Source organism: Cinclus cinclus, chromosome 37 (genome assembly GCF_963662255.1).
Source record: "Cinclus cinclus chromosome 37, bCinCin1.1, whole genome shotgun sequence".
In the NCBI taxonomy this organism is placed as follows: domain Eukaryota; kingdom Metazoa; phylum Chordata; class Aves; order Passeriformes; family Cinclidae; genus Cinclus; species Cinclus cinclus.
Window position 1 is genome coordinate 834395 of NC_085082.1, and position 27511 is coordinate 861905.

General features: G+C 53.3%; 3 protein-coding genes across 3 annotated transcripts in view; all 3 read right to left on the reverse strand.

Annotated features, from left to right (window-relative positions):
- Nucleotides 1-2638, reverse strand: part of LOC134055979 (creatine kinase M-type-like) — a 10179-nt gene extending 7541 nt beyond the window's left edge. The window contains exons 1-2 of the mRNA XM_062512452.1: nt 2605-2638; nt 333-440 (exon numbers count right to left, since the gene is read on the reverse strand). Of these exons, the coding sequence (XP_062368436.1) occupies nt 333-440; nt 2605-2638 (142 nt within the window). The remainder of the gene's footprint in view (nt 1-332; nt 441-2604) is intronic.
- Nucleotides 2639-3979: 1341 nt separating this feature from the next.
- Nucleotides 3980-23780, reverse strand: ERCC2 (ERCC excision repair 2, TFIIH core complex helicase subunit). Its single transcript, XM_062512474.1, has 16 exons — nt 23742-23780; nt 22754-22853; nt 22589-22666; nt 21878-21940; nt 21681-21794; nt 21225-21335; nt 20431-20547; nt 19800-19923; nt 19613-19709; nt 15752-15885; nt 14003-14171; nt 9931-10049; nt 8847-8916; nt 6854-6923; nt 5277-5334; nt 3980-4206 (listed from the first exon to the last, which is right to left on the reverse strand). Exons 1-16 carry the CDS (start codon nt 23744-23746, stop codon nt 3995-3997), a joined length of 1641 nt encoding a protein of 546 aa, XP_062368458.1. The 5' UTR covers nt 23747-23780; the 3' UTR covers nt 3980-3994.
- A 1694-nt stretch (nt 23781-25474) lies between these two features.
- The window catches only part of RYR1 (ryanodine receptor 1), a 63538-nt gene continuing 61501 nt past the window's right edge, over nt 25475-27511 (reverse strand). Inside the window, 7 exon segments of the mRNA XM_062512453.1 lie at nt 25475-25570; nt 25853-25904; nt 26004-26104; nt 26223-26287; nt 26832-26988; nt 27102-27236; nt 27340-27486. Of these exon segments, the coding sequence (XP_062368437.1) occupies nt 25475-25570; nt 25853-25904; nt 26004-26104; nt 26223-26287; nt 26832-26988; nt 27102-27236; nt 27340-27486 (753 nt within the window).

Here is a 27511-nt window from a genome sequence, read left to right on the forward strand (position 1 = left end):
GTGGTTTTTGGGGTCTCCAGGTGTGGTTTTGAGGATATTTTTGGGGTCCCAGGTGTGGTTTTTGGTGCCCCAGGTGTGGTTTTTGGTGCCCCAGGTGCGTTTTTGGTGCCCCAGGTGTGGTTTTGAGAATATTTTTGGTGCCCCAGGTGTGGTTTTTGGTGCCCCAGGTGCGTTTTTTGGTGCCCCAGGTGTGGTTTTGAGGATATTTTTGGTGCCCCAGGTGCGTTTTTGGGTCCCAGGTGTGGTTTTGAGGATATTTTTAGGGTCCCAGGTGCATTTTTGGGATCCCAGGTGCGTTCTTGGTGCCCCAGGTGCGTTTTTGGGGGTCTCACCTGCTCGTACCCTCTCCAGGTAAACGTAGCTGGTGAAAAACGCCACGAGGCCGTCGGGGACCACGGCCGAGAGCTCCAGCAGCAGCTGCCCGTAATTCCTGACCACAGCTGGAATTTTGGGGGGGATTTTGGGGGAATTTTGGATTATTGGGACACCCCAAAAAAAAATCCCAAATCCTAGAGACCAAAATTCCCATAAAAAACCCCAAAATTCCCATAAAAAACCCCAAAATTCCCCAAAAATCCCCAAAAAATTCACCCAAAATCACCAGGAGCAGCTGCCCGTAATTCCTGACCACAGCTGGAATTTTGGGGAGATTTTGGGGGAATTTTGGGATTATTGGGACACCCCAAAAAAAATCCCAAATCCTAGAGACCAAAATTCCCATAAAAAACCCCAAAATTCCCATAAAAATCCCCAAAAAATTCACCCCAAAATCACCAGGAGCAGCTGCCCGTAATTCCTGACCACAGCTGGAATTTTGGGGCCCGTAATTCCTGACCACAGCTGGAATTTTGGGGAGATTTTGGGGGAATTTTGGGATTATTGGGACACCCCAAAAAAAATCCCAAATCCTAGAGACCAAAATTCCCATAAAAAACCCCAAAATTCCAAAAAATCCCCAAAAATTTCACCCCAAAATCACCAGGAGCAGCTGCCGGAATCCTGACCACAGCTGGAATTTTGGGGAGATTTTGGGGGGATTTTGGGATTATTGGGACACCCCAAAAAAATCCCAAATCCTAGAGACCAAAATTCCCATAAAAAACCCCAAAATTCCCATAAAAACCCCAAAATTCCCAAAAAAATCCCCAAAATTCACTCCAAAATCACCAGGAGCAGCTGCCTGGAATTCCTGACCACAGCTGGAATTTGGGGAGATTTTGGGGGGATTTTGGGATTATTGGGACACCCCAAAAAAAATCCCAAATCCTAGAGACCAAAATTCCCATAAAAAAACCCCAAAATTCCCATAAAAACCCCCAAAATTCCCCAAAAAATCCCCAAAAATTCACCCAAAATCACCAGGAGCAGCTGCCAGGAATTCCTGACCACAGCTGGAATTTTGGGGAGATTTTGGGGGAATTTTGGGATTATTGGGACACCCCAAAAAAAATCCCAAATCCTAGAGACCAAAATTCCCATAAAAAACCCAAAATTCCCATAAAAATCCCCAAAAATTCACCCAAAATCACCAGGAGCAGCTGCCCGGAATTCTGACCACAGCTGGAATTTTGGGGAGATTTTGGGGGGATTTTGGGATTATTGGGACACCCCAAAAAAAATCCCAAATCCTAGAGACCAAAATTCCATAAAAAACCCCAAATTCCCATAAAAAACCCAAATTCCCAAAAAAATCCACAAAATTCACCCAAAATCACCAGGAGCAGCTGCCCGGAATTCCTGACCACAGCTGGAATTTTGGGGAGATTTTGGGGGAATTTTGGGATTATTGGGACACCCCAAAAAAATCCCAAATCCTAGAGACCAAAATTCCCATAAAAACCCCAAAATTCCCAAAAAAATCCCCAAAAAATTCACCCAAAATCACCAGCAGCAGCTGCCCGGAATTCCTGACCACAGCTGGAATTTTGGGGAGATTTTGGGGGGATTTTGGATTATTGGGACACCCCCAAAAAAATCCCAAATCCTAGAGACCAAAATTCCCATAAAAACCCAAAATTCCCAAAAAAATCCCCAAAAAATTCACCCAAAATCACCAGGAGCAGCTGCCCGGAATTCCTGACCACAGCTGGAATTTTGGGGAGATTTTGGGGGGATTTTGGGATTATTGGGACACCCCAAAAAAAATCCCAAATCCTAGAGACCAAAATTCCCATAAAAAAACCCAAAATTCCCCAAAAATCCCCCCAAAAAATCCCCCAAAAATCCCTAAAAAATCCCTAAAAAATCCCCAAAAAATCCCTAAAAAATACCAAAAAAATCCTAAAAATCCCCCAAATAAATCCCCAAAAATCCCTAAAAAATACCCAAAACCCCTCCAAAAAATCCCCCAAAAATCCTAAAAAATCCCAAAAAAAAATCCTAAAAAAATCCCAAAAAAATCCCCAAAAAATCCCCAAAAAATCCAGAAAAAAATCTTCAAAAAAATCCCAACAAAATCCCAAAAAATCCTAAAAAAATCCCCAAAAAATCCCCAAAATTCCCAAAAAAATCCTAAAAAATCCCCAAATAAATCCTAAAAAAATCCCCCAAAAAATCCAAAATGCCCCAAAATGCCCAAAATCCCCCCGAAGCCCCCAGACCCACCGATGTCCTCTCGGCTCTCGAATTTGGAGCTCATGGCCACCCCCAAAACCCCTCCAAAAATCCCCAAAAAATCCGAAAAAATCCGAAAAAAAATCCCCAAAAAATCCCCAAAAAAATCCTAAAAAAATACCATAAAATCCCCAAAAAAATCCCCAAAAAAAATCCTAAAAAAAATCCTAAAAAAATACCAAAAAATCCAAAAAAAATCCATTAAAAATCCCCCAAAAGATCCACAAAAAAATCCCCAAATAATCCATAAAAAATCCCCAAAAAATCCGAAAAAATCAAAAAAAATCCCCAAAAAATCCTCAAAAAATCCTAAAAAAATCCCCAAAAAATCCCAAAATGCCCCAAAATGCCCAAAATCCCCCGAAGCCCCCAGACCCACCGATGTCCTCTCGGCTCTCGAATTTGGAGCTCATGGCCACCCCAAAACCCCTCCAAAAAATCCCAAAAAAATCCAAAAAAATCCGAAAAAAAATCCCCAAAAAAATCCTAAAAAAATACCAAAAAATCCCCAAAAATCCCAAAAAATCCTAAAAAAAATCCATTAAAAATCCCCCAAAAGATCCATAAAAAAATCCCCAAATAATCCATAAAAAATCCCAAAAAATCCGAAAAAATCCAAAAAAATCCCCAAAAAATCCTCAAAAAAATCCTAAAAAAATCCAAAAAATCCCAAAATCCCCCAAAATCCCCCAAATCCCCCCGAAGCCCCCAGACCCACCGATGTCCTCTCGGCTCTCGAATTTGGAGCTCATGGCCACCCCAAAACCCCTCCAAAAAATCCCAAAAAATCCGAAAAAATCCGAAAAAATCCCCAAAAAAATCCCCAAAAAATCCTAAAAAAATACCAAAAAATCCCAAAAAAAATCCATTAAAAAATCCCCAAAAGATCCACAAAAAAATCCCCAAATAATCCATAAAAAATCCCCAAAAAATCCGAAAAAATCAAAAAAAATCCCCAAAAAATCCTCAAAAAAATCCCAAAAAAATCCCAAAAAATCCCCAAAATCCCCCAAAATCCCCCGAAGCCCCCAGACCCACCGATGTCCTCTCGGCTCTCGAATTTGGAGCTCATGGCCACCCCAAAACCCCTCCAAAAAATCCCCAAAAAATCCGAAAAAATCCGAAAAAATCCCCAAAAAAATCCCCAAAAAATCCTAAAAAAATACCAAAAAATCCCAAAAAAAATCCATTAAAAAATCCCCCAAAAGATCCACAAAAAAATCCCCAAATAATCCATAAAAAATCCCCAAAAAATCCGAAAAAATCAAAAAAAATCCCCAAAAAAATCCTCAAAAAAATCCCAAAAAATCCCCAAAATCCCCCAAAATCCCCCCGAAGCCCCCAGACCCACCGATGTCCTCTCGGCTCTCGAATTTGGAGCTCATGGCCACCCCAAAACCCCTCCAAAAAATCCCCAAAAAATCCGAAAAAATCCCCAAAAAATCCCCAAAAAATCCCCAAAAAATCCCAAAAAAATCCCAAAAAATCCCCAAAATCCCCCAAAATGCCCCCGAAGCCCCCAGACCCACCGATGTCCTCTCGGCTCTCGAATTTGGAGCTCATGGCCACTTGGTCGTTGCCCCTTCCCACGATCTGGACAAAAAGGGGACCCCAAAAAAATTGTCTGAGACCCCCCCCCAAAATATCCCCAAAATTCCCCAAGACTCCCCCAGGACCCCCAAAAATCCCCCAAATCCCCCCAAAATCCAGAGGATCCCCCCCCAAAAAATTCCCCAAGACCCTCCAAAAAATCCCTGAGACCCCCCCGGGACCCCCCAAAACCCCCCAGGAGCCCCCAAAATTCCCCCAAAAATCCCCAGGACCCCCCAAAAAAATCCCCGAGACCCCCCCGGGACCCCCCAAATCCTCCCCAAAACCCCCCCGGACTCCCCCGGGACCCCCCAAATCCTCCCCAAAACCCCCCCGGACCCCCCAAATCCTCCCCAAAACCCCCCCGGACCCCCCCGGGATCCCCCAAAACCCCCCAGGACCCCCCCGGGACCCCCCAAATCCTCCCCAAAACCCCCCCGGGACCCCCCGGGACCCCCCAAATCCCCCCCAAAACCCCCCCGGACCCCCCCGGGACCCCCCAAATCCTCCCCAAAACCCCCCAGGACCCCCCCGGGACCCCCCAAATCCTCCCCAAAACCCCCCAGGACCCCCCCGGGACCCCCCAAATCCTCCCCAAAACCCCCCAGGACCCCCCCGGGACCCCCCAAATCCTCCCCAAAACCTCCCCGGACCCCCCCGGGACCCCCCAAATCCTCCCCAAAACCCCCCAGGACCCCCCCGGGACCCCCCAAATCCTCCCCAAAACCCCCCAGGACCCCCCCGGGACCCCCCAAAACCCCCCAGGACCCCCCCGGGACCCCCCAAAACCCCCCCGGACTCCCCCGGGACCCCCCAAATCCTCCCCAAAACCCCCCAGGACCCCCCCGGGACCCCCCAAATCCTCCCCAAAACCCCCCAGGACCCCCCCGGGACCCCCCAGATCCTCCCCAAAACCCCCCAGGACCCCCCCGGGACCCCCCAAATCCTCCCCAAAACCCCCCCAGGACCCCCCCGGGACCCCCCAAATCCTCCCCAAAACCCCCCAGGACCCCCCCGGGACCCCCCAAATCCTCCCCAAAACCCCCCCGGACCCCCCCGGGACCCCCCCTCACCATGGGGCACAGGCAGGTCCGGGCCAGGGTCATGCTGAAGGTTGCCATGGTAACGGGGCTGAACCCCAAAATTTTGGGGTAAAATTCCAGGGGGGACAAAGTCTGGGGGGGGGGAGGGGAAGGGAAGAGGAGGGGGGTGTCAATTTTTGGGGTTTTTTGGGGATTTTTTAGGATTTTTTGAGGATTTTTTAGGATTTTTTGAGGATTTTTTGGGGAATTTTTTGGTGTTTTTTTGGGATTTTTTGGGGGTTTTTTAGGGATATTTTGAAGTTTTTTTGGGGATTTTTTGGGATTTTTTGGGGGATATTTTGAAGTTTTTTTGGGGATTTTTTGGGATTTTTTGGGGATTTTTTAGGATTTTTTGGGGATTTTTTTGGGGGTTTTTTTGGTGGTTTTTCGGGATTTTTTGGGGATTTTTTTGGGTTATTTTGAGATTTTTTGGGATTTTTTTGGGGGATTTTTTGGGGATTTTTGGTGGTTTTTTGGGATTTTTTGGGGATTTTTTGGGATTTTTTTGGGGATTTTTTGGGATTTTTTTGGGATTTCTTTGGGGTTTTTTTGGGGATTTTTTGGGATTTTTTTGGGATTTCTTTGGGGTTTTTTTGGTGGTTTTTTGGGATTTTTTGGGGATTTTTTGGGATTTTTTTGGGATTTTTCGGGATTTTTTTGGGATTTCTTTGGGGTTTTTTTGGTGGTTTTTTGGGATTTTTTGGGGATTTTTTTGGGATTTTTTGGAGGTTTTTTTGGGGATTTTTTTGGGATTTTGTGGGGATTTTTTGGGGATTTTTTTGGTGTTTTTTTTGCATTTTTGGGGTTTTTTGGGGGGTTATTTTTGGTGGTTTTTTGGGATTTTTTGGGGGGTTTTTTGGGGATTTTTTTTGTTTATTTTTTTTCAATATTTTGGGGATATTTTGAAAATATTTTGAGGATATTTCGGGGATATTTGGGGGCAGCTTTTGGGGCAGTTTTTGGGGATATTTTGGGGCTGTTCCGGGACAGTTTTTGGTGATATTTTGGGGATATTTGGGGCAGTTTTTGGGCTGTTTTTGGTGATATTTTGGGGCTGTTCCGGGACAGTTTTTGGGGATATTTTGGGGATATTTTGGGGATATTTGGGGCAGTTTTTGGTGATATTTTGGGGCTGTTCCGGGACAGTTTTTGGGGATATTTTGGGGATATTTGGGGCAGTTTTTGGTGATATTTTGGGGATATTTGGGGCAGTTTTTGGGCTGTTTTTGGTGATATTTTGGGGATATTTTGGGGCTGTTCCGGGACAGTTTTTGGTGATATTTTGGGGATATTTGGGGCAGTTTTTGGTGATATTTTGGGGATATTTGGGGCAGTTTTTGGGCTGTTTTTGGTGATATTTTGGGGATATTTTGGGGCTGTTCCGGGACAGTTTTTGGGGATATTTTGGGGATATTTTGGGGCTGTTCCGGGACAGTTTTTGGGGATATTTTGGGGATATTTGGGGCAGTTTTTGGGGATATTTTGGGGCTGTTCCGGGACAGTTTTTGGGGATATTTTGGGGATATTTTGGGGATATTTGGGGCAGGTTTTGGGCTGGTTTTTCTCACCCCCGAGGTGACAATGACCGACTGGAAGCGCTCGAACACCGGCCTGATGGCGATGGACGCGTCCAGGCAGCTGGGGGGGAGGGGAAGGAGAATTTTTGGGAGGGTCCCCGGGGGGGGGGGGGAGGGTCTCAGCACCCCCAAAAATTCCAAAACCACCAAAAAAAAAAAAAAAAAAAAAAAAAAAAAAAAAAAAAAAAAATCTCCCCTCAACAAAACTAAAATCCCACCTAAAAAAAAAAATCCACAGATTCTCCCCAAAACGCCTGCAAAAAAAAAAAAAATTTAAAAAGCCCCCAAAAGCCTCCCAAAAAAAAAAAAAAAAAAAAAAAAAAAAAAAAAAAAAATAATAATAATAATAATAATAATAATAATAAAATAATAACAAAATAATAATAAATAATAATAATATAAAGTAATAATAATAAAAAAATAAAATAAAAATAATAATAATAATAATAAAAATTATAAAATAATAATAATAAATAATAACAAAATAATAATAACAAAATAATAATAATAATATAAAGTAATGATAATAAAAAAATAAAATAAAAATAAAAATAAAAATAATAATAATAATATAAAAATTATAAAATAATAATAATAATAAGTAATAACAAAATAATAACAACATAATAATAAATAATAATAACATAAAGTAATAATAATAAAAAAATTTAAATAATAATAATAATAATAATAAAAATAATAAAAATAATAATAATTTAAAAAATCCCATGAAATTTCGCCCCCCATAAACCACAAATCCCCCTCCCCCCCAAAAAAAAAAAAAAACCAAAACCAACATCACCTCAAAAATCTCCTCCAAAAAACCCCCAAAATCTCCCCCCAAAAAAACCCACAAAATCTCCTCCAAAAACCTCCCAAACTGCCCAAAAAACGCCCCAAAATTGCCCCCAAAATCACCAAAATATCCCCCAAAAAAACCCCGAAAATCCCCCAAAAAATCCCAAAATCTCCCCCAAATTTGCCCCAAATCGACCCAAATTTGCCCCAAATTCCCCCAAATCTCCTCAAATCCCCCAAATTTTCCCCAAATCCCCCAAATTTGCCCCAAATATCCCCAAATTTGCCCCAAATTCCCCCAAATCCCCCAAATTCCCCTAAATTTACCCCAAATTTGCCCCAAATCTCCCCAAATTCCCCCAAATCTCCCCCAAATCTCCCCAAATTCCCTCAAATCTCCCCAAATTCCCCCAAATTTGCCCCAAATTCCCCCAAATTTGCCCCAAATCTCCCCCAAATCTCCCCAAATTTGCCCCAAATCTCCCCAAATCTCCCAAATTCCCCCAAATTTGCCCCAAATCTCTCCCAAATTCCCCCAAATTTGCCCCAAATCTCCCAAATTCCCCCAAATTTGCCCCAAATCTCCCCCAAATTCCCCCAAATTTGCCCCAAATCTCCCCAAATCTCCCAAATTCCCCCAAATTCCCCCAAATTTGCCCCAAATCTCCCCCAAATTCCCCCAAATTTGCCCCAAATCTCCCCAAATTCCCCCAAATCTCCCAAATTCCCCCAAATTTGCCCCAAATCTCCCCAAATCTCCCAAATTCCCCCAAATTCCCCCAAATTTGCCCCAAATCTCCCAAATTCCCCCAAATTTGCCCCAAATCTCCCCCAAATTCCCCCAAATTTGCCCCAAATCTCCCCCAAATTCCCCCAAATTTGCCCCAAATCTCCCCCAAATTCCCCCAAATCCCCCCAAATTTGCCCCAAATTCCCCCAAATTTGCCCCAAATCTCCCCCAAATTCCCCCAAATCTCCCCCAAATTCCCTCAAATTTGCCCCAAATCTCCCCCAAATTCCCCCAAATCTCCCCCAAATTCCCTCAAATTTGCCCCAAATCTCCCCAAATTCCCCCAAATCCCCCAAATTCCCCCAAATCTCCCCCAAATCTCCCCCAAATTCCCCCAAATCTCCCCAAATCTCCCCAAATCTCCCAAATTTGCCCCAAATTTGCCCCAAATGCCACCTGAAGTGCAGCACGGGGTTGGAGACGCTCGGGGTGCGCTCGTCGAAGGGTTCGATGATGATGGTGAAACCTGGGGGGATTTTGGGGGGGATTTGGGGTTTTTGGGGTTTTTTTGGGATTTTGGGGTTTTTGGGAATTTTTTTGGGATTTTTTTGGGGGATTTTTTTTGGTGGGAATTTGAGTTTTTTGGGGTTTTTGGGGTGAAATTTGGGGTGAATTTTGGGGTTTTAGGGGTGAATTTTGGTGTCAGTTTCGGGGTTTATTTTGGGGGGTGAATTTTGGGTTTTTTTGGGGGTGAATTTTGGTTTTTTTTGGGGTGAAATTTGGGTTTTTTTGGGGTGAATTTTGGGTTTTTTGGGGTGAATTTTGGGGTTTTTGGGGCTCACCTTTGCTGTAGGTGCTGAGGAGGATTCAGGGTTATTTTTGGGGTGAATTTTGGGTTTTTTGGGGCGAGATTTGGCGTCAATTTTGGGGGTTTCTTTGGGGTAAATTTTGGGTTTTTTGGGGTGAATTTTGGTTTTTTTGGGGCGAGTTTTGGCGTCGATTTTTGGGGTTTTTTTGGGGGGTGAATTTCGGGGTTTTTTTGGGGGGTGAATTTGGGGTTTTTTTGGGGTGAATTTTGGGTTTTTTGGGGCGAGTTTTGGAGTCGATTTTTGGGGTTTTTTTGGGGGGTGAATTTTGGGTTTTTTTGGGGGGTGAATTTTGGGGTTTTTTTGGGGTGAATTTTGGGTTTTTTGGGGTGAATTTTGGGTTTTTTGGGACGAGTTTTGGCATCGATTTTTGGGGTTTTTTTGGGGTAAATTTTGGGTTTTTTTGGGGTGAATTTTGGGTTTTTTGGGGCGAGTTTTGGCATCGATTTTTGGGGTTTTTTTGGGGTAAATTTTGGTTTTTTTGGGGTGAATTTTGGGTTTTTTGGGGCGAGTTTTGGCGTCGATTTTTGGGTTTTTTTTGGGGTGAATTTTGGGGTTTTTGGGGTGAATTTTTGTTTTTTTTGGGCGAGTTTTGGCGTCGATTTCTGGGGTTTTTTTGGGGGGTGAATTTCGGGTTTTTTTTTGGGGTGAATTTGGGGGTTTTTGGGGCTCACCTTTGCTGTAGGTGCTGACCAAGGTGGCGAAATTTGCCACGAGGGTGATGGGGGAAAAATCAGCGACGTCGGGGAGGGCGAGAGTTCGGAGCAGGGAGTGCAGGCGTTCAGCACAGAACCTGGGAACCCAAAATTCGGGCTTCAGGGACCCCAAAATCCCCCAAATCCACCCCAAAAACTGTCCCAGGGGCCTCAATATCCCGAAAAACCCCAAAATCCACCCAAAAAACCCCAAAATCCACCCCAAAATCCACCTCAAAATCCGTCCCAGGGGCCTCAATAACCCCAAAACCCCAAAATCCACCCAAAAAAAACCCAAAATTCACCCCAGGAACCCCAAAATCCACCCCAAAATCCGTCCCAGGGGCCTCAATAACCCCAAAACCCCAAAATCCACCCAAAAAAACCCAAAATCCACCCCAGGAACCCCAAAATCCATCCCAAAATCCCCAAAATGCACCCCAAAAAACCCCAAAATCCACCCCAAAATCCACCCCAAAATCCGTCCCAGGGGCCTCAATAACCCCAAAACCCCAAAATCCACCCAAAGAAACCCCAAAATTCACCCCAGGAACCCCAAAATCCATCCCAAAATCCCCAAAATCCACCCCAAAAACCATCCAAGGGTCCCCAATAACCCCAAAAACCCCAAAATCCCCCCCAAAAAACCCCAAAATCCACCTCAAAATCCACCCCAAAAACCATCCCAGGGGCCTCAATAACCCCAAAATCCACCCCAGGAACCCCAAAATCCCCAAAATCCGCCCCAAAAATCATCCCAGGGTCCCAAATAACCCCAAAAACCCCAAAATCCACCCAAAAAACCCCAAAATCCATCCCAAAATCCCCCAAACCCACCCCAAAAACCATCCCAGGGGCCTCAATATCCCGAAAAACCCCAAAATCCAGCCCAAATACCCCCAAAAAAAAACCCATTTTTAGGGATCCCAATCCCATTTTTTGGGTTTTTTGGGTCCCAATCCCATTTTTGGGGGTCCCGATCCCATTTTGGGGGGTCCCAATCCCATTTTTCGGGGTGCAGATCCCATTTTTGGGGGTCCCAATCCCATTTCTGGGGTCCCAATCCCATTTTTTGGGGGTCCCAATCCCATTTTTTGGGGTCCTATTCCCATTTTTCGGGGTCCCAATCATATTTTTTGGGGTGCAGATCCCATTTTTGGGGGGTCCCAATCCCATTTTTTGGGGTCCCAATCCCATTTTTGGGGGTCCCATTCCCATTTTTTGGGGTCCTATTCCCATTTTTCGGGGTCCCAATCCCATTTTTTGGGGGTCCCAATCCCATTTTTGGGGATCCCAACCCCATTTTTAGGGGTCCTATTCCCATTTTTCGGGGTCTCAATCCCATTTTTGGGGGTCCCAATCCCATTTTTTGGGGTCCCAATCCCATTTTTGGGGGTCCCAATCCCATTTTTTGGGGTCCCAATCCCATTTTTTGGGTCCCAATCCCATTTTTGGGGGTCCCAATCCCATTTTTTGGGATCCCAACCCCATTTTTCGGGGTCTTAATCCCATTTTTGGGGGTCCCAATCCCATTTTTTGGGGTCCCAATCCCATTTTTTGGGTCCCAATCCCATTTTTCGGGGTCTCAATCCCATTTTTTGGGTCCCAATCCCATTTTTGGGGGTCCCAATCCCATTTTTTGGGGTCCTATTCCCATTTTTCGGGGTCTCAATCCCATTTTTTGGGTCCCAATCCCATTTTTTGGGTCCCAATCCCATTTTTGGGGGTCCCAATCCCATTTTGGGGGTCCCAATCCCATTTTTTTGGGTCCCAATCCCATTTTTTGGGGTCCCAATCCCATTTTTGGGGGTCCCAATCCCGTTTTTTGGGGGTTTTCCAGACCTGAGGGGTTTCCTGTCGATGCAGACCCTCTCCCTGAGCTCCCTCAGGAACGCTGGGGGGCTCTTTAGGGGATTTTGGGGGGTCCCAATCCCATTTTTTGGGGTCCCAATCCCATTTTTTTGGGTCCCAATCCCATTTTTGGGGGTCCCAATCCCGTTTTTTGGGGGTTTTCCAGACCTGAGGGGTTTCCTGTCGATGCAGACCCTCTCCCTGAGCTCCCTCAGGAACGCTGGGGGGCTCTTTAGGGGATTTTGGGGGTCCCAATCCCATTTTTTGGGGTCCCAATCCCATTTTTGGGGGTCCCAATCCCATTTTTTGGGGGTTTTCCAGACCTGAGGGGTTTCCTGTCGATGCAGACCCTCTCCCTGAGCTCCCTCAGGAACGCTGGGGGGCTCTTTAGGGGATTTTGGGGGTCCCAATCCCATTTTTTGGGGGTCCCAATCCCATTTTTGGGATCCCAACCCCATTTTTTGGGGTCCTATTCCCATTTTTCGGGGTCTCAATCCCATTTTTGGGGGTCCCAATCCCATTTTTGGGGGTCCCAATCCCATTTTTTGGGGTCCCAATCCCATTTTTGGGGGTCCAAATCCCATTTTTCGGGGTGCAGATCCCATTTTTGGGGGGTCCCAATCCCATTTTTCGGGGTCTCAATCCCATTTTTGGGGTCCCAAACCCATTTTTTGGGTCCCAATCCCATTTTTGGGGGTCCCAATCCCATTTTTTGGGTCCCAATCCCATTTTTGGGGTCCCAATCCCATTTTTTGGGTCCCAATCCCATTTTTTTGGGTCCCAATCCCATTTTTGGGGGTCCCAATCCCGTTTTTTGGGGGTTTTCCAGACCTGAGGGGTTTCCTGTCGATGCAGACCCTCTCCCTGAGCTCCCTCAGGAACGCTGGGGGCTCTTTAGGGGATTTTGGGGGTCCCAATCCCATTTTTTGGGGTCCCAATCCCATTTTTGGGGGTCCCAATCCCGTTTTTTGGGGGTTTTCCAGACCTGAGGGGTTTCCTGTCGATGCAGACCCTCTCCCTGAGCTCCCTCAGGAACGCTGGGGGGCTCTTTAGGGGATTTTGGGGGGTCCCATTCCCATTTTTGGGGATCCCAATCCCATTTTTTGGGGTCCCAATCCCATTTTTCGGGGTGCAGATCCCATTTTTCGGGGTCCCAATCCCGTTTTTTGGGGTTTTCCAGACCTGAGGGGTTTCCTGTCGATGCAGACCCTCTCCCTGAGCTCCCTCAGGAACGCTGGGGGGCTCTTTAGGGGATTTTGGGGGGTCCCATTCCCATTTTTGGGGGTCCCAACCCCATTTTTGGGGGTCCCAATCCCATTTTTTGGGGTCCCAATCCCATTTTTGGGGATCCCAACCCCATTTTTGGGGGTCCTATTCCCATTTTTCGGGGTCTCAATCCCATTTTTCGGGGTGCAGATCCCATTTTTGGGGGTCCCAATCCCATTTCTGGGGTCCCAATCCCATTTTTTGGGGGTCCCAATCCCATTTTTTGGGGTCCCAATCCCATTTTTGGGGGTCCAAATCCCATTTTTCGGGGTGCAGATCCCATTTTTGGGGGGTCCCAATCCCATTTTTCGGGGTCTCAATCCCATTTTTTGGGTCCCAATCCCATTTTTTGGGGTCCCAATCCCATTTTTTGGGTCCCAATCCCATTTTTTGGGGGTCCCAATCCCATTTTTTTGGGGTTTTCCAGACCTGAGGGGTTTCCTGTCAATGCAGACCCTCTCCCTGAGCTCCCTCAGGAACGCTGGGGGGCTCTTTAGGGGATTTTGGGGGTCCCATTCCCATTTTTGGGGATCCCAATCCCATTTTTTGGGGTCCCAATCCCATTTTTTGGGTCCCAATCCCATTTTTCGGGGTCCCAATCCCGTTTTTTGGGGTTTTCCAGACCTGAGGGGTTTCCTGTCGATGCAGACCCTCTCCCTGAGCTCCCTCAGGAACGCTGGGGGGCTCTTTAGGGGATTTTGGGGGTCCCAATCCCATTTTTTGGGGTCCCAATCCCATTTTTTTGGGTCCCAATCCCATTTTTCGGGGTCCCAATCCCGTTTTTTGGGGTTTTCCAGACCTGAGGGGTTTCCTGTCGATGCAGACCCTCTCCCTGAGCTCCCTCAGGAACGCTGGGGGGCTCTTTAGGGGATTTTGGGGGGTCCCATTCCCATTTTTGGGGGTCCCAATCCCGTTTTTTGGGGGTTTTCCAGACCTGAGGGGTTTCCTGTCGATGCAGACCCTCTCCCTGAGCTCCCTCAGGAACGCTGGGGGGCTCAGCTGCTGAACTCGGGGTCCCCTGAGCTGGGCCCGCAGGTGCTCGACCAAACGACGCAGGAACCCCACAAAGTGCTCGGCCGTGCGGATGCTGCCAGGAACGGCCTCTGGAACGGGGGAAAATGGGGGAAAAATGGGGGAAAATGGGGGGAAAACGGGAAAAAAACGGGGGGGAAATGGGGGGAAATGGGGGGAAAACGGGAAAAAACGGGGGGGAAATGGGGGGAAATGGGGGGGAAATGGGGAAAAATGGGAAAAAACGGGGGGGAAATGGGGGGAAATGGGGGGAAAATGGGGAAAAATGGGAAAAAACGGGGGAAAAATGGTGGAAAAACGGGAAAAACCGGGGGGGAAATGGGGGGAAATGGGGGGGAAATGGGGAAAAATGGGAAAAAATGGGGGAGAAATGGGGGGAAATGGGGGGAAATGGGAAAAAATGGGGTCAGGGCACCCCAAAATCAATGGGAACCCCACAAAGTGCTCGGCCGTGCGGATGCTGCCGGGGACGGCCTCTGGAACGGGGGAAAATGGGGGAAAATGGGGGAAAAACGGGAAAAAACGGGGGGGAAATTGGGGAAAATGGGGGGAAAATGGGAAAAAACGGGGGAGAAATGGGGGGAAATGGGGGAAAAAAACGGGAAAAAACGGGGGGAAAATGGGGAAAAAGGGGGGGAAATGGGGAAAAATGGGTAAAAATGGGGGGAAAATGGGAAAAATGGGAAAAAATGGGGGAAAAAATGGGGGGAAAATGGGAAAAAATGGGTGGGAAATGGGAAAAATGGGGGAAAATGGGGAGGAAATGGGGTTGGGGAACCTCGAAATCCAGGCCAGAACTCAAAATCCACAGGGAACCCCAGAAAAATCTCAGCCAAAAAAATCCTTGGTGTGTCCCAGTGGGCCCCAGCACATCCCAGTAGATCCCAGTGGGTCCCGGTAGATCCCATCAGCACCCAGCAGCTCCCAGTGGGTCCCAGCAGCTCCCAGTGGGTCCCAGCAGCTCCCAGTGGGTCCCAGCGGATCCCAGTGGGTTCCAGTGGATCCCAGTAACTCCCAGTGAGACCCAGCAGATCCCAGCAGCTCCCAGTGGATCCCAGCGGGTCCCAGCAGGTCCCAATGGGTCCCAGCAGCTCCCAGCAGCTCCCAGTGGATCCCAGCGGGTCCCAGCAGCTCCCAGTGGGTCCCAGCGGGTCCCAGCGGGTTCCAGTGGATCCCAGTAACTCCCAGTGAGCCCCAGCGGATCCCAGCAGCTCCCAGTGGATCCCAGCGGGTCCCAGCAGCTCCCAGTGGGTCCCAGCGGATCCCAGTGGGTTCCAGTGGATCCCAGTAACTCCCAGTGAGCCCCAGCAGCTCCCAGCGGGTCCCAGCAGCTCCCAGTGGATCCCAGCAGCTCCCAGCGGGTTCCAGTGGATCCCAGTAACTCCCAGTGAGCCCCCATCAGCTCCCAGTGGATCCCAGCGGATCCCAGTAACTCCCAGTGAGTCCCAGCAGCTCCCAGCGGGTTCCAGTGGATCCCAGTAACTCCCAGTGAGCCCCAGCAGCTCCCAGCAGCTCCCAGTGGATCCCAGCGGATCCCAGTAACTCCCAGTGAGCCCCAGCAGCTCCCAGCGGATCCCAGCGGGTTCCAGTGGATCCCAGTAACTCCCAGTGAGCCCCAGTAACTCCCAGCGGGTCCCAGCGGGTCCCGCACCCTGCAGGATCTCGTCGGGCAGGACGGGATTCCCCAGGATCAGGTCGGAGTCGCGGGCGGCGCCGGCCTCGCGCAGCCCCTGCAGCAAGCGGCGATATTCGTCCGCCAGGCGCCGGGAATCCGAGTCCTTGATCCTGCAACGGGGGCCCAAAGCCCAGTCCAGCCCTGATCCCAAATCCATCCCACGGGATCCCCCCAAAAACCCAAATCCATCCCACGGGATCCCCCAAAAACCCAAATCCATCCCACGGGATCCCCCAAAAACCCAAACCCAGCCCCGGGATCCCCCCCAAAAACCCAAATCCATCCCACGGGATCCCCCCCAAAACCAAACCCAGCCCTGGGATCCCCCAAAAAACCCAAATCCATCCCTGGGATCCCCCAAAACCAAACCCAGCCCCGGGATCCCCCCCAAAAAACCCAAACCCATCCCACGGGATCTCCCCAAACCAAACCCAGCCCTGGGATCCCCCAAAAACCCAAATCCATCCCACGGGATCCCCCCAAAAAACCCAAACCCAGCCCCGGGATCCCCCCCAAAAAACCCAAATCCATACCACGGGATCCCCCCAAAAAACCCAAACCCAGCCCCGGGATCCCCCAAAACCAAACCCAGCCCTGGGATCCCCCAAAAAACCCAAATCCATCCCTGGGATCCCCCCAAAAACCCAAACCCAGCCCCGGGATCCCCCCCAGAAACCCAAATCCATCCCACGGGATCTCCCAAAACCAAACCCAGCCCTGGGATCCCCCAAAAACCCAAATCCATCCCACGGGATCCCCCCAAAAAACCCAAACCCAGCCCCGGGATCCCCCAAAACCAAACCCAGCCCTGGGATCCCCCAAAAAACCCAAATCCATCCCTGGGATCCCCCCAAAAACCCAAACCCAGCCCCGGGATCCCCCAAAAAACCAAACCCAGCCCCGGGATCCCCCCAAAAAACCCAAACCCAGCCCCGGGATCCCCCCAAAAACCCAAACCCATCCCACGGGATCCCCCCAAAAAACCAAACCCAGCCCTGGGATCCCCCAAAAACCCAAACCCAGCCCCGGGATCCCCCCAAAAACCCAAACCCAGCCCCGGGATCCCCCAAAACCAAACCCAGCCCCGGGATCCCCCAAAACCCAAACCCAGCCCTGGGATCCCCCCAAAAACCCAAATCCATCCCTGGGATCCCCCCAAAAACCCAAACCCAGCCCCGGGATCCCCCAAAACCAAACCCAGCCCCGGGATCCCCCAAAAACCCAAACCCAGCCCCGGGATCCCCCCCAAAAAACCCAAACCCAGCCCCGGGATCCCCCAAAACCCAAACCCAGCCCCGGGATCCCCCCAAAAACCCAAATCCATCCCACAGGATCCCCCAAAAAACCCAAATCCATCCCACGGGATCCCCCCCAAAAACCCAAACCCAGCCCCGGGATCCCCCCCAAAAACCCAAATCCATCCCACGGGATCCCCCCAAAAAACCCAAACCCAGCCCCGGGATCCCCCCAAAAACCCAAACCCAGCCCCGGGATCCCCCCCAAAAAACCCAAACCCAGCCCCGGGATCCCCCCCAAAAAACCCAAACCCAGCCCCGGGATCCCCCAAAAAACCCAAACCCAGCCCCGGGATCCCCCAAAAAACCAAATCCATCCCATGGGATCTCCCCAAAAACCCAAACCCAGCCCCGGGATCCCCCCAAAAAACCCAAATCCAGCCCTGGGATCCCCCCAAAAACCCAAATCCAGCCCTGGGATCCCCCCAAAACCCCAAAATCCACACCAGGGATCCCAAAAACCCCAAAATCCAGCCCTGAGATCCCCCAAAATCCAACCCTGAGATCCCAAAACTCCTCTGGGGACCCTCTCTAAAAAGCCCCAAACCCTTCAAGGACTCCCCCAAACCCATTCTGGACCCCCCAAACCCCTCCTAGCACCCCCAAATTCCCCCTCAAAGACCCCAAAACCCTTCAAGGACCCCCCCAAAAATCCCCCCCTGACCGCTGGACCGTGCTCTGCAGGGTTCCCACGTTGGCCTGGCAGCGGTCGAGTGTCCAGGAGCACCCCAAAACCCCCCCAAAAACCCCCCCAAAAACCCCCAAAACCCCCCAAAACCCCCCCAAAAACTCCCCAAAACCCCCCCAAAACCCCCAAACCCCCCCAAAACTCCCAAAAACCCCCCCAAAACCCCCCAAAACCCCCCCAAAACCCCCAAACCCCCCCAAAACCCCCAAAACCCCCCCAAAACCCCCCAAAAATCCCCAAAATCCCCAAACCCCCCCAAAACCCCCAAAAACCCCAAAAACCCCCCCAAAATCCCCCCAAAATCCCCCAAAACCCCCAAAAACCCCCAAAAACCCCCAAAACCCCCCAAAATCCCCCCAAAACCCCCCAAAACCCCCCAAAACCGCTCAAAATCCCCCAAAACCCCCCAAAACCCCCCCAAAACCTCCCCAAAATCCCGCAAAATCCCCCCAAAAACCCCCAAAACCCCCCCAAAACCCCCAAACTCCCCCCAAAACCCCCAAACCCCCCCAAAACCCCCCAAAACCGCTCAAAATCCCCCAAAACCCCCCAAAAATCCCCAAATTCCCCCCTGAGCACCCCAAATTCCCCCCTGAGCACCCCAAATTCCCCCCCCAGCACCCCCAAATCCCCCCCTGACCGCTGGACCGTGCTCTGCAGGGTTCCCACGTTGGCCTGGCAGCGGTCGAGCGTCCAGGAGCACCCCAAAACCCCCCCAAAATCCCCCCAAAACCCCCCCAAAACCCCCCCAAAAATCCCCAAATTCCCCCCTGAGCACCCCAAATTCCCCCCCCAGCACCCCCAAATCCCCCCCTGACCGCTGGACCGTGCTCTGCAGGGTTCCCACGTTGGCCTGGCAGCGGTCGAGCGTCCAGGAGCACCCCAAAACCCCCCCAAAACCCCCCCAAAACCCCCCAAAAATCCCCAAATTCCCCCCTGAGCACCCCAAATTCCCTCCCAAGGACCCCCCAGACCCCCCCCCAGCACCCCCAAATCCCCCCCTGACCGCTGGACCGTGCTCTGCAGGGTTCCCACGTTGGCCTGGCAGCGGTCGAGCGTCCAGGAGCACCCCAAAACCCCCCCAAAACCCCCCAAAAATCCCCAAATTCCCCCCTGAGCACCCCAAATTCCCCCCTGAGCACCCCAAATTCCACCCCCAGCACCCCCAAATCCCCCCCTGACCGCTGGACCGTGCTCTGCAGGGTTCCCACGTTGGCCTGGCAGCGGTCGAGCGTCCAGGAGCACCCCAAAACCCCCCCAAAACCCCCCAAAACCCCCCCAAAACCCCCAAAAATCCCCAAATTCCCCCCTGAGCACCCCAAATTCCCCCCCCAGCACCCCCAAATCCCCCCCTGACCGCTGGACCGTGCTCTGCAGGGTTCCCACGTTGGCCTGGCAGCGGTCGAGCGTCCAGGAGCACCCCAAAACCCCCCCAAAACCCCCAAAAATCCCCAAATTCCCCCCTGAGCACCCCAAATTCCCCCCCCAGCACCCCCAAATCCCCCCCTGACCGCTGGACCGTGCTCTGCAGGGTTCCCACGTTGGCCTGGCAGCGGTCGAGCGTCCAGGAGCACCCCAAAACCCCCCCAAAATCCCCCCAAAACCCCCCCAAAACCCCCCCAAAAATCCCCAAATTCCCCCCTGAGCACCCCAAATTCCCCCCCCAGCACCCCCAAATCCCCCCCTGACCGCTGGACCGTGCTCTGCAGGGTTCCCACGTTGGCCTGGCAGCGGTCGAGCGTCCAGGAGCACCCCAAAACCCCCCCAAAACCCCCCCAAAACCCCCCAAAAATCCCCAAATTCCCCCCTGAGCACCCCAAATTCCCCCCCAGCACCCCCAAATCCCCCCCTGACCGCTGGACCGTGCTCTGCAGGGTTCCCACGTTGGCCTGGCAGCGGTCGAGCGTCCGGCGGGTGATGGTCACTCCCATGGCCTCGATGCAAACGTTATCTGAGAAAGGTTTGGGAAGCACAAATTTGGGGTTCAGAGACCCCAAAAAATGGGGTCGGGGGGGGGGGTTTCAGGGGGTCGGGGTCTCACCGATGTTGTGAGCTTCGTCGAACACCACGACCGAGGAGCGGGCGAGCTCCCCCGAAACCAGCCCGGCGATTTTGGGGTCCAGCAGGTAATGGTAGCTGTACACCACCACGTTGGCGTGGGGCAGCTGGGAATTTGGGGGGATTTTGGGGTGATTTGGGGGATTTTGGGGTGATTTGGGGGATTTTGGGGTGATTTGGGGGTGATTTGGGGAAGTTTTGGGGATTTTTGGGGGATTTTTGGGGGATTTTGGGGTCCAGCAGGTAATGGCACCTGTACACCACCACGTTGGCGTGGGGCAGCTGGGGATTTGGGGGGATTTTGGGGTGATTTGGGGGATTTTGGGGGATTTTGGGGGATTTTGGGGTGATTTGGGGGGGATTTTGGGGGGATTTGGGGAAGTTTTGGGGATTTTTGGGGTAAATTTTGGGGTGTTTTTGGGGCCTACCGAGGCTCTTGCCAGGTAATAGGGACAGCAGGGATGATCTAGGATATTTTGGGGTGCTTTAAGGATATTTTGGGATATTTTGGGGTACTTTAGGGATATTCTGGGATATTTTGGGGTACTTTTGGGATATTTTGGGGTACTCTAGGGATGTTTTGGGGTAGATTTTGGGGTGTTTTTGGGGCCTACCGAGGCTCTTGCCAGGTAATAGGGGCAGCAGCCGCGCTGGCGGCCGAGGGTCCGGAGATCGTCCAGGTTGTGAACCCCAAAGGGGAGGGGGCTCTGCCGACCCCGAGCCTCGAACTCCTGGGGGGGGGGGAGGGGGGAAATGGGGCTGGGGGTCAATGAAATGGGGCTGGGGTCCCCAAAAATGGGGCTGGGGGTCAATGAAATGGGGCTGGGGTCCCCAAAAATGGGGCTGGGGTCCCCAAAAATGGGGCTGGGGGTCAATGAAATGGGGTGGGGGAGTTCAGAAATGGGGCTGGGGGTCAATGAAATGGGGTGGGGGAGTTCAGAAATGGGGCTGGGGGTCAATGAAATGGGGCTGGGGTCCCCAAAAATGGGGCTGGGGGTCAATGAAATGGGGTGGGGGAGTTCAGAAATGGGGCTGGGGGTCAATGAAATGGGGCTGGGGTCCCCAGAAATGGGGCTGGGGGAACTCAAAAAGAGAGGTTGGGGTCCTTGGGACACCCCAAAATGGGGCCGGGGGTCCCCAAAAATGAACGAGGGGCCCAGTGGGGGGAGGGGGTCCCAGAGGATCCATTGAGACGCCCCCCCCCCCCCAGCCCTCCCCACATCTCCCCTGGGACCCCCCAGATCCATCTCAGACCCCCCCAGGATCCCCTTGGGACCCCCCAGATCCTTTTTGGGACCCCCCAAATCCCCTCAGATCCCTTTTGGGACCCCCCCAGATCTGCTTTGGGACCCCCCAGGACCCCCCCCCCAGACCCCTGTGGGACCTCCCCCCCCCCTCCCCGTCTCACCTGGAAGAAGGTGCAGGTGTCCCGGGGGCCCTCGGGGGGGTCCCTCAGGTACGAGGCCGTCAGGGCCAGGCAGCGACTGTCGACCTCCTTCCCGAAACGGAGAGCTGACACCTGGGGGGAAGGGATCCACTGGGATCCACTGGGATCCACTGGGGTGAACTGGGATCCCCCCACAGCCCCGGGATCCCCCCTCCTTCCCAAAACGGAGAGCTGACCCCCGGGGGAGGGGTGTAATGGGATCTACTGGGATCTACTGGGGATCCACCCACAGCCCTGGGGTTCCCCTTGAACCCCACAGAGATCCCCAGGATCCCCCAAAACCCTCCAGGATCCCCCCAAACCCCCCAGACCCCTCCAGGGGGGGATCCCCAGGATCCCCGTGAGCCCCCCCCCCAGGATCCCCCGTGACCCCCCTGCAGCCCCCCCCAAGCCCCCCAGATCCCCCCCAGATCCCACCTGGGGGTGCACGCAGAGATTCTTGCGGGAGCTCAGCGCCAGCGCCAGGAAGGGCAGAGGCTCCCCCAGGTCCCTCTCGTAACATTCCAGAAGTTTCCTCAGCTCCTCCACCACCTGGGGGGGGAGGGGGGGGATCGCGGGGTGATCCTCAGGGATCCACCCCCCCCCCATCCCCGCCCCCCCATCCCCACCCCCACCTTCTCGATCTCGGGCACGGTGCGGGAGCAGTAGATGAGCTTGGAGACGTCCAGGGGGTGAGCCTGGGGAGGGGGAGAGGGGAGGGGGCTGGATGGGATCCGGGGGGACCCAGCGGGACCCCCCAGAACCTACTGGGATCTGCTGGGGCTGACAGGACCTACTGGGATTCACTGGGACCCCCCCAGAACCTCCCGGGATCCATTGGGATCTGCTGGGACACCTCCGGAACCACCAGAACCTTCTGGGATCCCGCGGGACCCCCAGAACCACCTGGGATCTGCTGGGACACCCCTGGATCCACCAGAACCTTCTGGGATCCCGTGGGACCCCCAGAACCACCTGGGATCCACTGGACCCACCAGAACTTCCTGGGATGCACTGGGACTCACTGGGACACCCCCAGAACCTTCTGGGATTCGCTGGGATCCCCCCAACACCCCCCCCTCCCCCCCAGATCATCTGGGATCCTCCAGCACCCCCCAGGATCCCCCCAAAACCCCTCGAGATCCCCCCCCCCCCCCAACCACCCCGGGATCCCCCCTAACCTCCCAGGACCCTCCAAAACCTCCCTAAAACCCCCCCAGGACCCCCCAGGATCCCCCGAAACCCTTCGAGATCCCCCCAGGATCACCCCAAACCACCCCGGAACCTCCCAGGATCCCCCAAAAGCCCCCCAGGATCCCCCAAAAGCCCCCCCAGGACCCCCTCACCCTCTGGTAGGCCACGATCAGGGACAGCAGTGACACCGTCTTGCCCGTCCCCGACGGCATCTCCAGCACCCCGTGACCCTGGGGAGGGGTGGGGGGCGTCACCAGGGGGGTCCTGGATCCCTCAGGATCCCTCAGGATTCCCCCCCCCCCCCCCCAAAATCCCACCTTGGCGTCCAGCGTGCGCTTGAGCTCCAGCATGTAGGAGAACTGCTCGGGGTAGATGAACTCATAGGGGAACAGCACCAGGAGCCCGTCCACGTTCAGCCTGGGGGATCAGGGGGGATCTGGGGGGATCTGCTGTGGATCCCTGGGGATCTGGGGGAGGTTTGGGGGATTTGGGGGCAGTTTGAGGGATTTTGAGGGGGATTTTGGTGTTTGTGGGATTTGGGACAGCACCAGGAGCCCGTCCACGGGGCTGTGGGATCAGGGGGGATCTGGTGGGATCTGCTGTGGATCCCTGGGGATTTGGGGGCGGTTTGGGGGATTTTTGGGGCAGTTTGAGGGATTTTGGTGTTTGGGGGATTTGGGACAGCACCAGGAGCCCGTCCACGGGGCTGTGGGATCAGGGGGGATCTGGTGGGATCTGCTGTGGATCCCTGGGGATTTGGGGGCGGTTTGGGGGATTTTTGGGGCAGTTTGAGGGATTTTGGTGTTTGGGGGATTTGGGACAGCACCAGGAGCCCGTCCACGGGGCTGTGGGATCAGGGGGGATCTGGTGGGATCTGCTGTGGATCCCTGGGGATTTGGGGGCGGTCTGGGGGGATTTTGAGGGGGATTTGGGACAGCACCAGGAAGCCGCTCGTGCTCAGCCTGAGGGGATCCCGGGGATCTGTCGGGATCCGGTGGATCCCAGGATGGAATGTGAGGAATTTGGAGGGTCCCGAGCTCCTGCAGCTTCCTGACACCCCCAAATCGTGGGCGAAGGCCCCCTCGGATCCCCAAACTGGGCTGGACTGGGATGAACTGGGATGGATTGAAGCGGTCTGGCCAATCCCCTCCCAGGAGCCCCGAAACCTCCCGGAATCCAGCCCTGCACCCCCGAATTGCCGCGATCCCATCCCGGGATCCCCGAAAATTCCCCAAATTCCCTCAGAATTCCCCCAAAACCCCCGGAAATCCGCGCTTTCCCCGCCCCTCCCCCCCCCCCCCTCACTTCATGGCTCCCGCCGCCGCCTCGCGCCGCAGACGAGGACCCGCCCCTTCCTGCCAGCCGCGCGCTGATTGGCCGGAGCTCACCCCGCCCCGTCCTCTCATTGGCTGAGAGATCTGCCAATCAAAACGGGGGGGAAGAGCTTCCGGGTAGGGGAAATCGAGCGCAGAGCGTTGGATGGGAGGGGGAAAAAAAAAAAAAAAATTAAAAAAAACAATCGCCGAAACATCGATGGATGCAGGGAAGATCGATCGATCGCCGAACCATCGATCACCGAACCATCGATCGATCACCGAACCATCGATCGATCACCGAACCATCGATCACCGAACCATCGATCGATCACCGAACCATCGATCGATCGCCGAACCATCGATCGATCGCCGAACCATCGATCGATCCAGGGAAGATCAATCGAGCGCAGAGGGATTGGGGGGGTGGGGGGAGGAACACGACTCTGGGGGAGATTCACAAAATTTTGGGGGTTTGGGGGTCGGGTCCGGGGATTTTTGGGATGTCAAAGATTGGGGGGAGGGGTGAAGGAACCCCTGAAATGTAAAAAAAAAAAAAAAAGTGAAATAGAACAAAAAAAAAACAAAAAACAAACCAAAAACCCTCATTTATATTTTTTTTTGTACCTCGCAACCCCCCCGGGGAGGGAGGGGCTTTCCCTCACATTTCCCCCATTTCCCCCTCACGTTTTCCTCCATTTCCCCCTCACATTTCCCCCTCTCATTTCCCCCTCACATTTCCCTCATTTCCCCCTCACGTTTTCCCTCCATTTCCCCCTCTCACTCCCCTCTCATTTCCCCCTCAAATTCCCACCATTTCCCCCTCACATTTCCCCCTCACGTTTTCCTCCATTTCCCCCTCTCATTCCCCTCTCATTTCCCCCTCACATTTCCCCCATTTCCCCCTCACATTTCCCTCATTTCCCCCTCACATTTCCCCCCATTTCCCCCTCACATTTCCCCCCATTTCCCCCTCACGTTTTCCTCCATTTCCCCCTCTCATTCCCCTCTCATTTCCCCCTCACATTTCCCCCCATTTCCCCCCTCACTCCCCTCTCGTTTCCCCCTCACATTTCCCCCTCACATTTCCCCCTCACATTTCCCCCCATTTCCCCCCATTTCCCCCTCACATTCCCACCATTTCCCCCTCTCATTCCCCTCTCATTTCCCCCTCACATTTCCCCCATTTCCCCCTCACATTTCCCCCATTTCCCCCTCACATTTCCCTCATTTCCCCCTCACGTTTTCCCTCCATTTCCCCCTCACATTTCCCCCCATTTCTCCCTCATGTTTCCTCCATTTCCCCCTCACGTTTTCCTCCATTTCCCCCTCTCACTCCCCTCTCATTTCCCCCTCACATTTCCCCCATTTCCCCCTCACATTTCCCCCATTTCCCCCTCACGTTTTCCCCCCATTTCCCCCCTCACTCCCCTCTCGTTTCCCCCTCACATTTCCCCTTTCATTCCCCCCGTTTTCCCCCTCAGTCCCTCCTTTGGGGCGTTTTGGGGCTCCCCAGAGGGTCAGGAACGAGCCGGGGTGGGGGGGGGCAGCGACACTCGGCAGCGTTTATTTGGGGAGGGGGCAAAGGCACTTGAAGGAGGCTCTGGGTTGGTCGTGGGCACTTTCAGGGGGTCAGAAAGGAGCCAGTGACACTCAGCAGCGTTTATTGGGGGGGGGGGGGAAATAAAAGGCACTTGAAAGGATTTTGGGGAGGGGGCTCTGGGGTCATCCCAGCTGATCCTCGTACTGCTTGCGGAAGCAATCGCCAGCCGGGAAGAAATCCCAGCAGCGCTCCTGGTACATCTTCCACACGTAAGATTCCTGGGGGGAGGAATTGGGGAGGGGGCGTCAGGGCATGGGGAGCCCCTCCCAGGCACCCCCACCCAGCCTTGCAAACTTCAAACCCCCCAAAATCCCATCGAGACCCTCCCCACGGGCCCCATTCCCCCGCCTGGAGTCCCCCCAAAAATTCCTCGGTCACCCCCCCCCCCCCACCCACCCTCAGGACCCCTGCCCATCACCCCTACTTCTCCCCACCTGCCCCTAGAGTCCCCCCAAAAATCCCCAGTGCCCCCCTCAAGACCCCTCCCCACTTCTCCCCACCTGCCCCGTGTGCTCCGTCTCGTCCTTGTTGATCAAATACATCAAGAAAAACCTGGGGTGGGGTGAAATTCGGGGGTGTCAGAAGTCAACAGGGATCCCCAGACCCCTCCAGGACCCCCCCAAAATCCCCTCCAGCCCCCCAAAATCTCACATGTAGTTGGCCAGGTTGTGCTCCTCCAGCGTGTGGGTCTCGAAGCCGTGGGGCGTCGTGTCGAAATAATCGCTCCCGATGCCACAGATGAAACATTTTGTCTGGGGAGGGGGCCCGGGGGGCGTCAGAGAGGGGTCTCTGCACCCCCCAATCCAAACTGGGCTGGGCGGGGGGGGGTGGGGGGGTCCCTCACCTTCCTGCCCGCCCCCCCAGACTCACCTCCATGTCCTCCTTCACCTGCTCCTGCTGGTCCCGCAGTTCCCCAAAAGCGTCGATGATCAGACCTGGGGGGACACAAAAAGGAGGGGTCAGTGGGATGGGGACCCCCCAGACCCCCCCAGAGACCCCGTCAGGACCCCCAGAGTGACCCCCCAGGCACCCCCTCAGGGTGAGGAGGATGATGGTGACCCCAGACCCCACCTCCCAGTGCCTCCCCCTCCCCGAGACGCCCACCCTGGATGAAGGTGAGGATGATGAAGGTGAGGAGGATGAAGGTGAGGAGGATGACGGTGAGGAGGATGAAGGTGAGGAGGATGAAGGTGAGGATGATGAAGGTGAGGAGGATGAAGGTGAGGATGATGACGGTGAGGAGGATGAAGGTGAGGAGGATGAAGGTGAGGAGGATGACGGTGAGGATGATGAAGGTGAGGAGGATGAAGGTGAGGAGGATGAAGGTGAGGAGGATGAAGGTGAGGAGGATGAAGGTGAGGATGATGACGGTGAGGAGGATGAAGGTGAGGAGGATGAAGGTGAGGATGATGAAGGTGAGGAGGATGACGGTGACCCCAGACCCCCCTCCCAGTGCCTCCCCCTCCCCGAGACGCCCACCCTGGATGATGGCGAGGAGGATGACGATGACGAAGAAGAAGAAGGTGATGTCGAACACCACCCGGTACAGCTCGTAGTCATCCCCCGCAGGATCCTCGATCTCGTCCCCGATCCCGCCCCCGGCCCGGACCCCCACGTACATGTGGAACAGGTAACACTGCGGGGGGAGAACGGGGTGGGGGGCACAGAGGGGGAGGTCAGGGACCCCCCAAAAATCCACCTGGCGACGCCCTAGACCCCTCCCTCCCCCCCCCCCAAGACCTTCCTCACCGTCATCATGTCGTCGCACTTCATGTCAGGCTCATCCTCGTCCTCGCTCTTGTTGTAGAACTTGCGGAAGAAGTTGAAGGCCACCACGGTGTACAGGTAAACCACCACGGCCAGCAGCCCCACGGTCATCACCAGCTGGGCACAGGGCGGTCAGGGACCCCCCGGTCCCTCCACGGGACCCTCAGGATTCCCCCCCAAATCCTTCCCAGGGATTGCCCCCCACCTCCCCACCCCAAACCTGTTTGCCGTTGTGGGTGACCGAGGACAGGATGGTGCGCAGCGTCTTCACGCCCATGGCGATGTCCAGCAGGTGGCAGGCGAAGAAGAAATTGTTGTAGTGGCCCAGCAGGGACATGGCCATGTACCAGGTGAGGTACAAGAAGGACTGGGGATGGGGGGGACAGGTAAGG

Excerpts from the sequence above, each read along its gene's own strand:
- ERCC2 (XM_062512474.1), bottom strand. Across the intron at positions 22,667-22,753 it reads AGCGCACGCTGGACGCCAAG|GGTCACGGGGTGCTGGAGAT; the intron begins GTGGGATTTTGG and ends ACCCCTCCCCAG. Across the intron at positions 4,207-5,276 it reads GGACCTGCCTGTGCCCCATG|ATCGTGGGAAGGGGCAACGA; the intron begins GTGAGGGGGGGT and ends CTTTTTGTCCAG.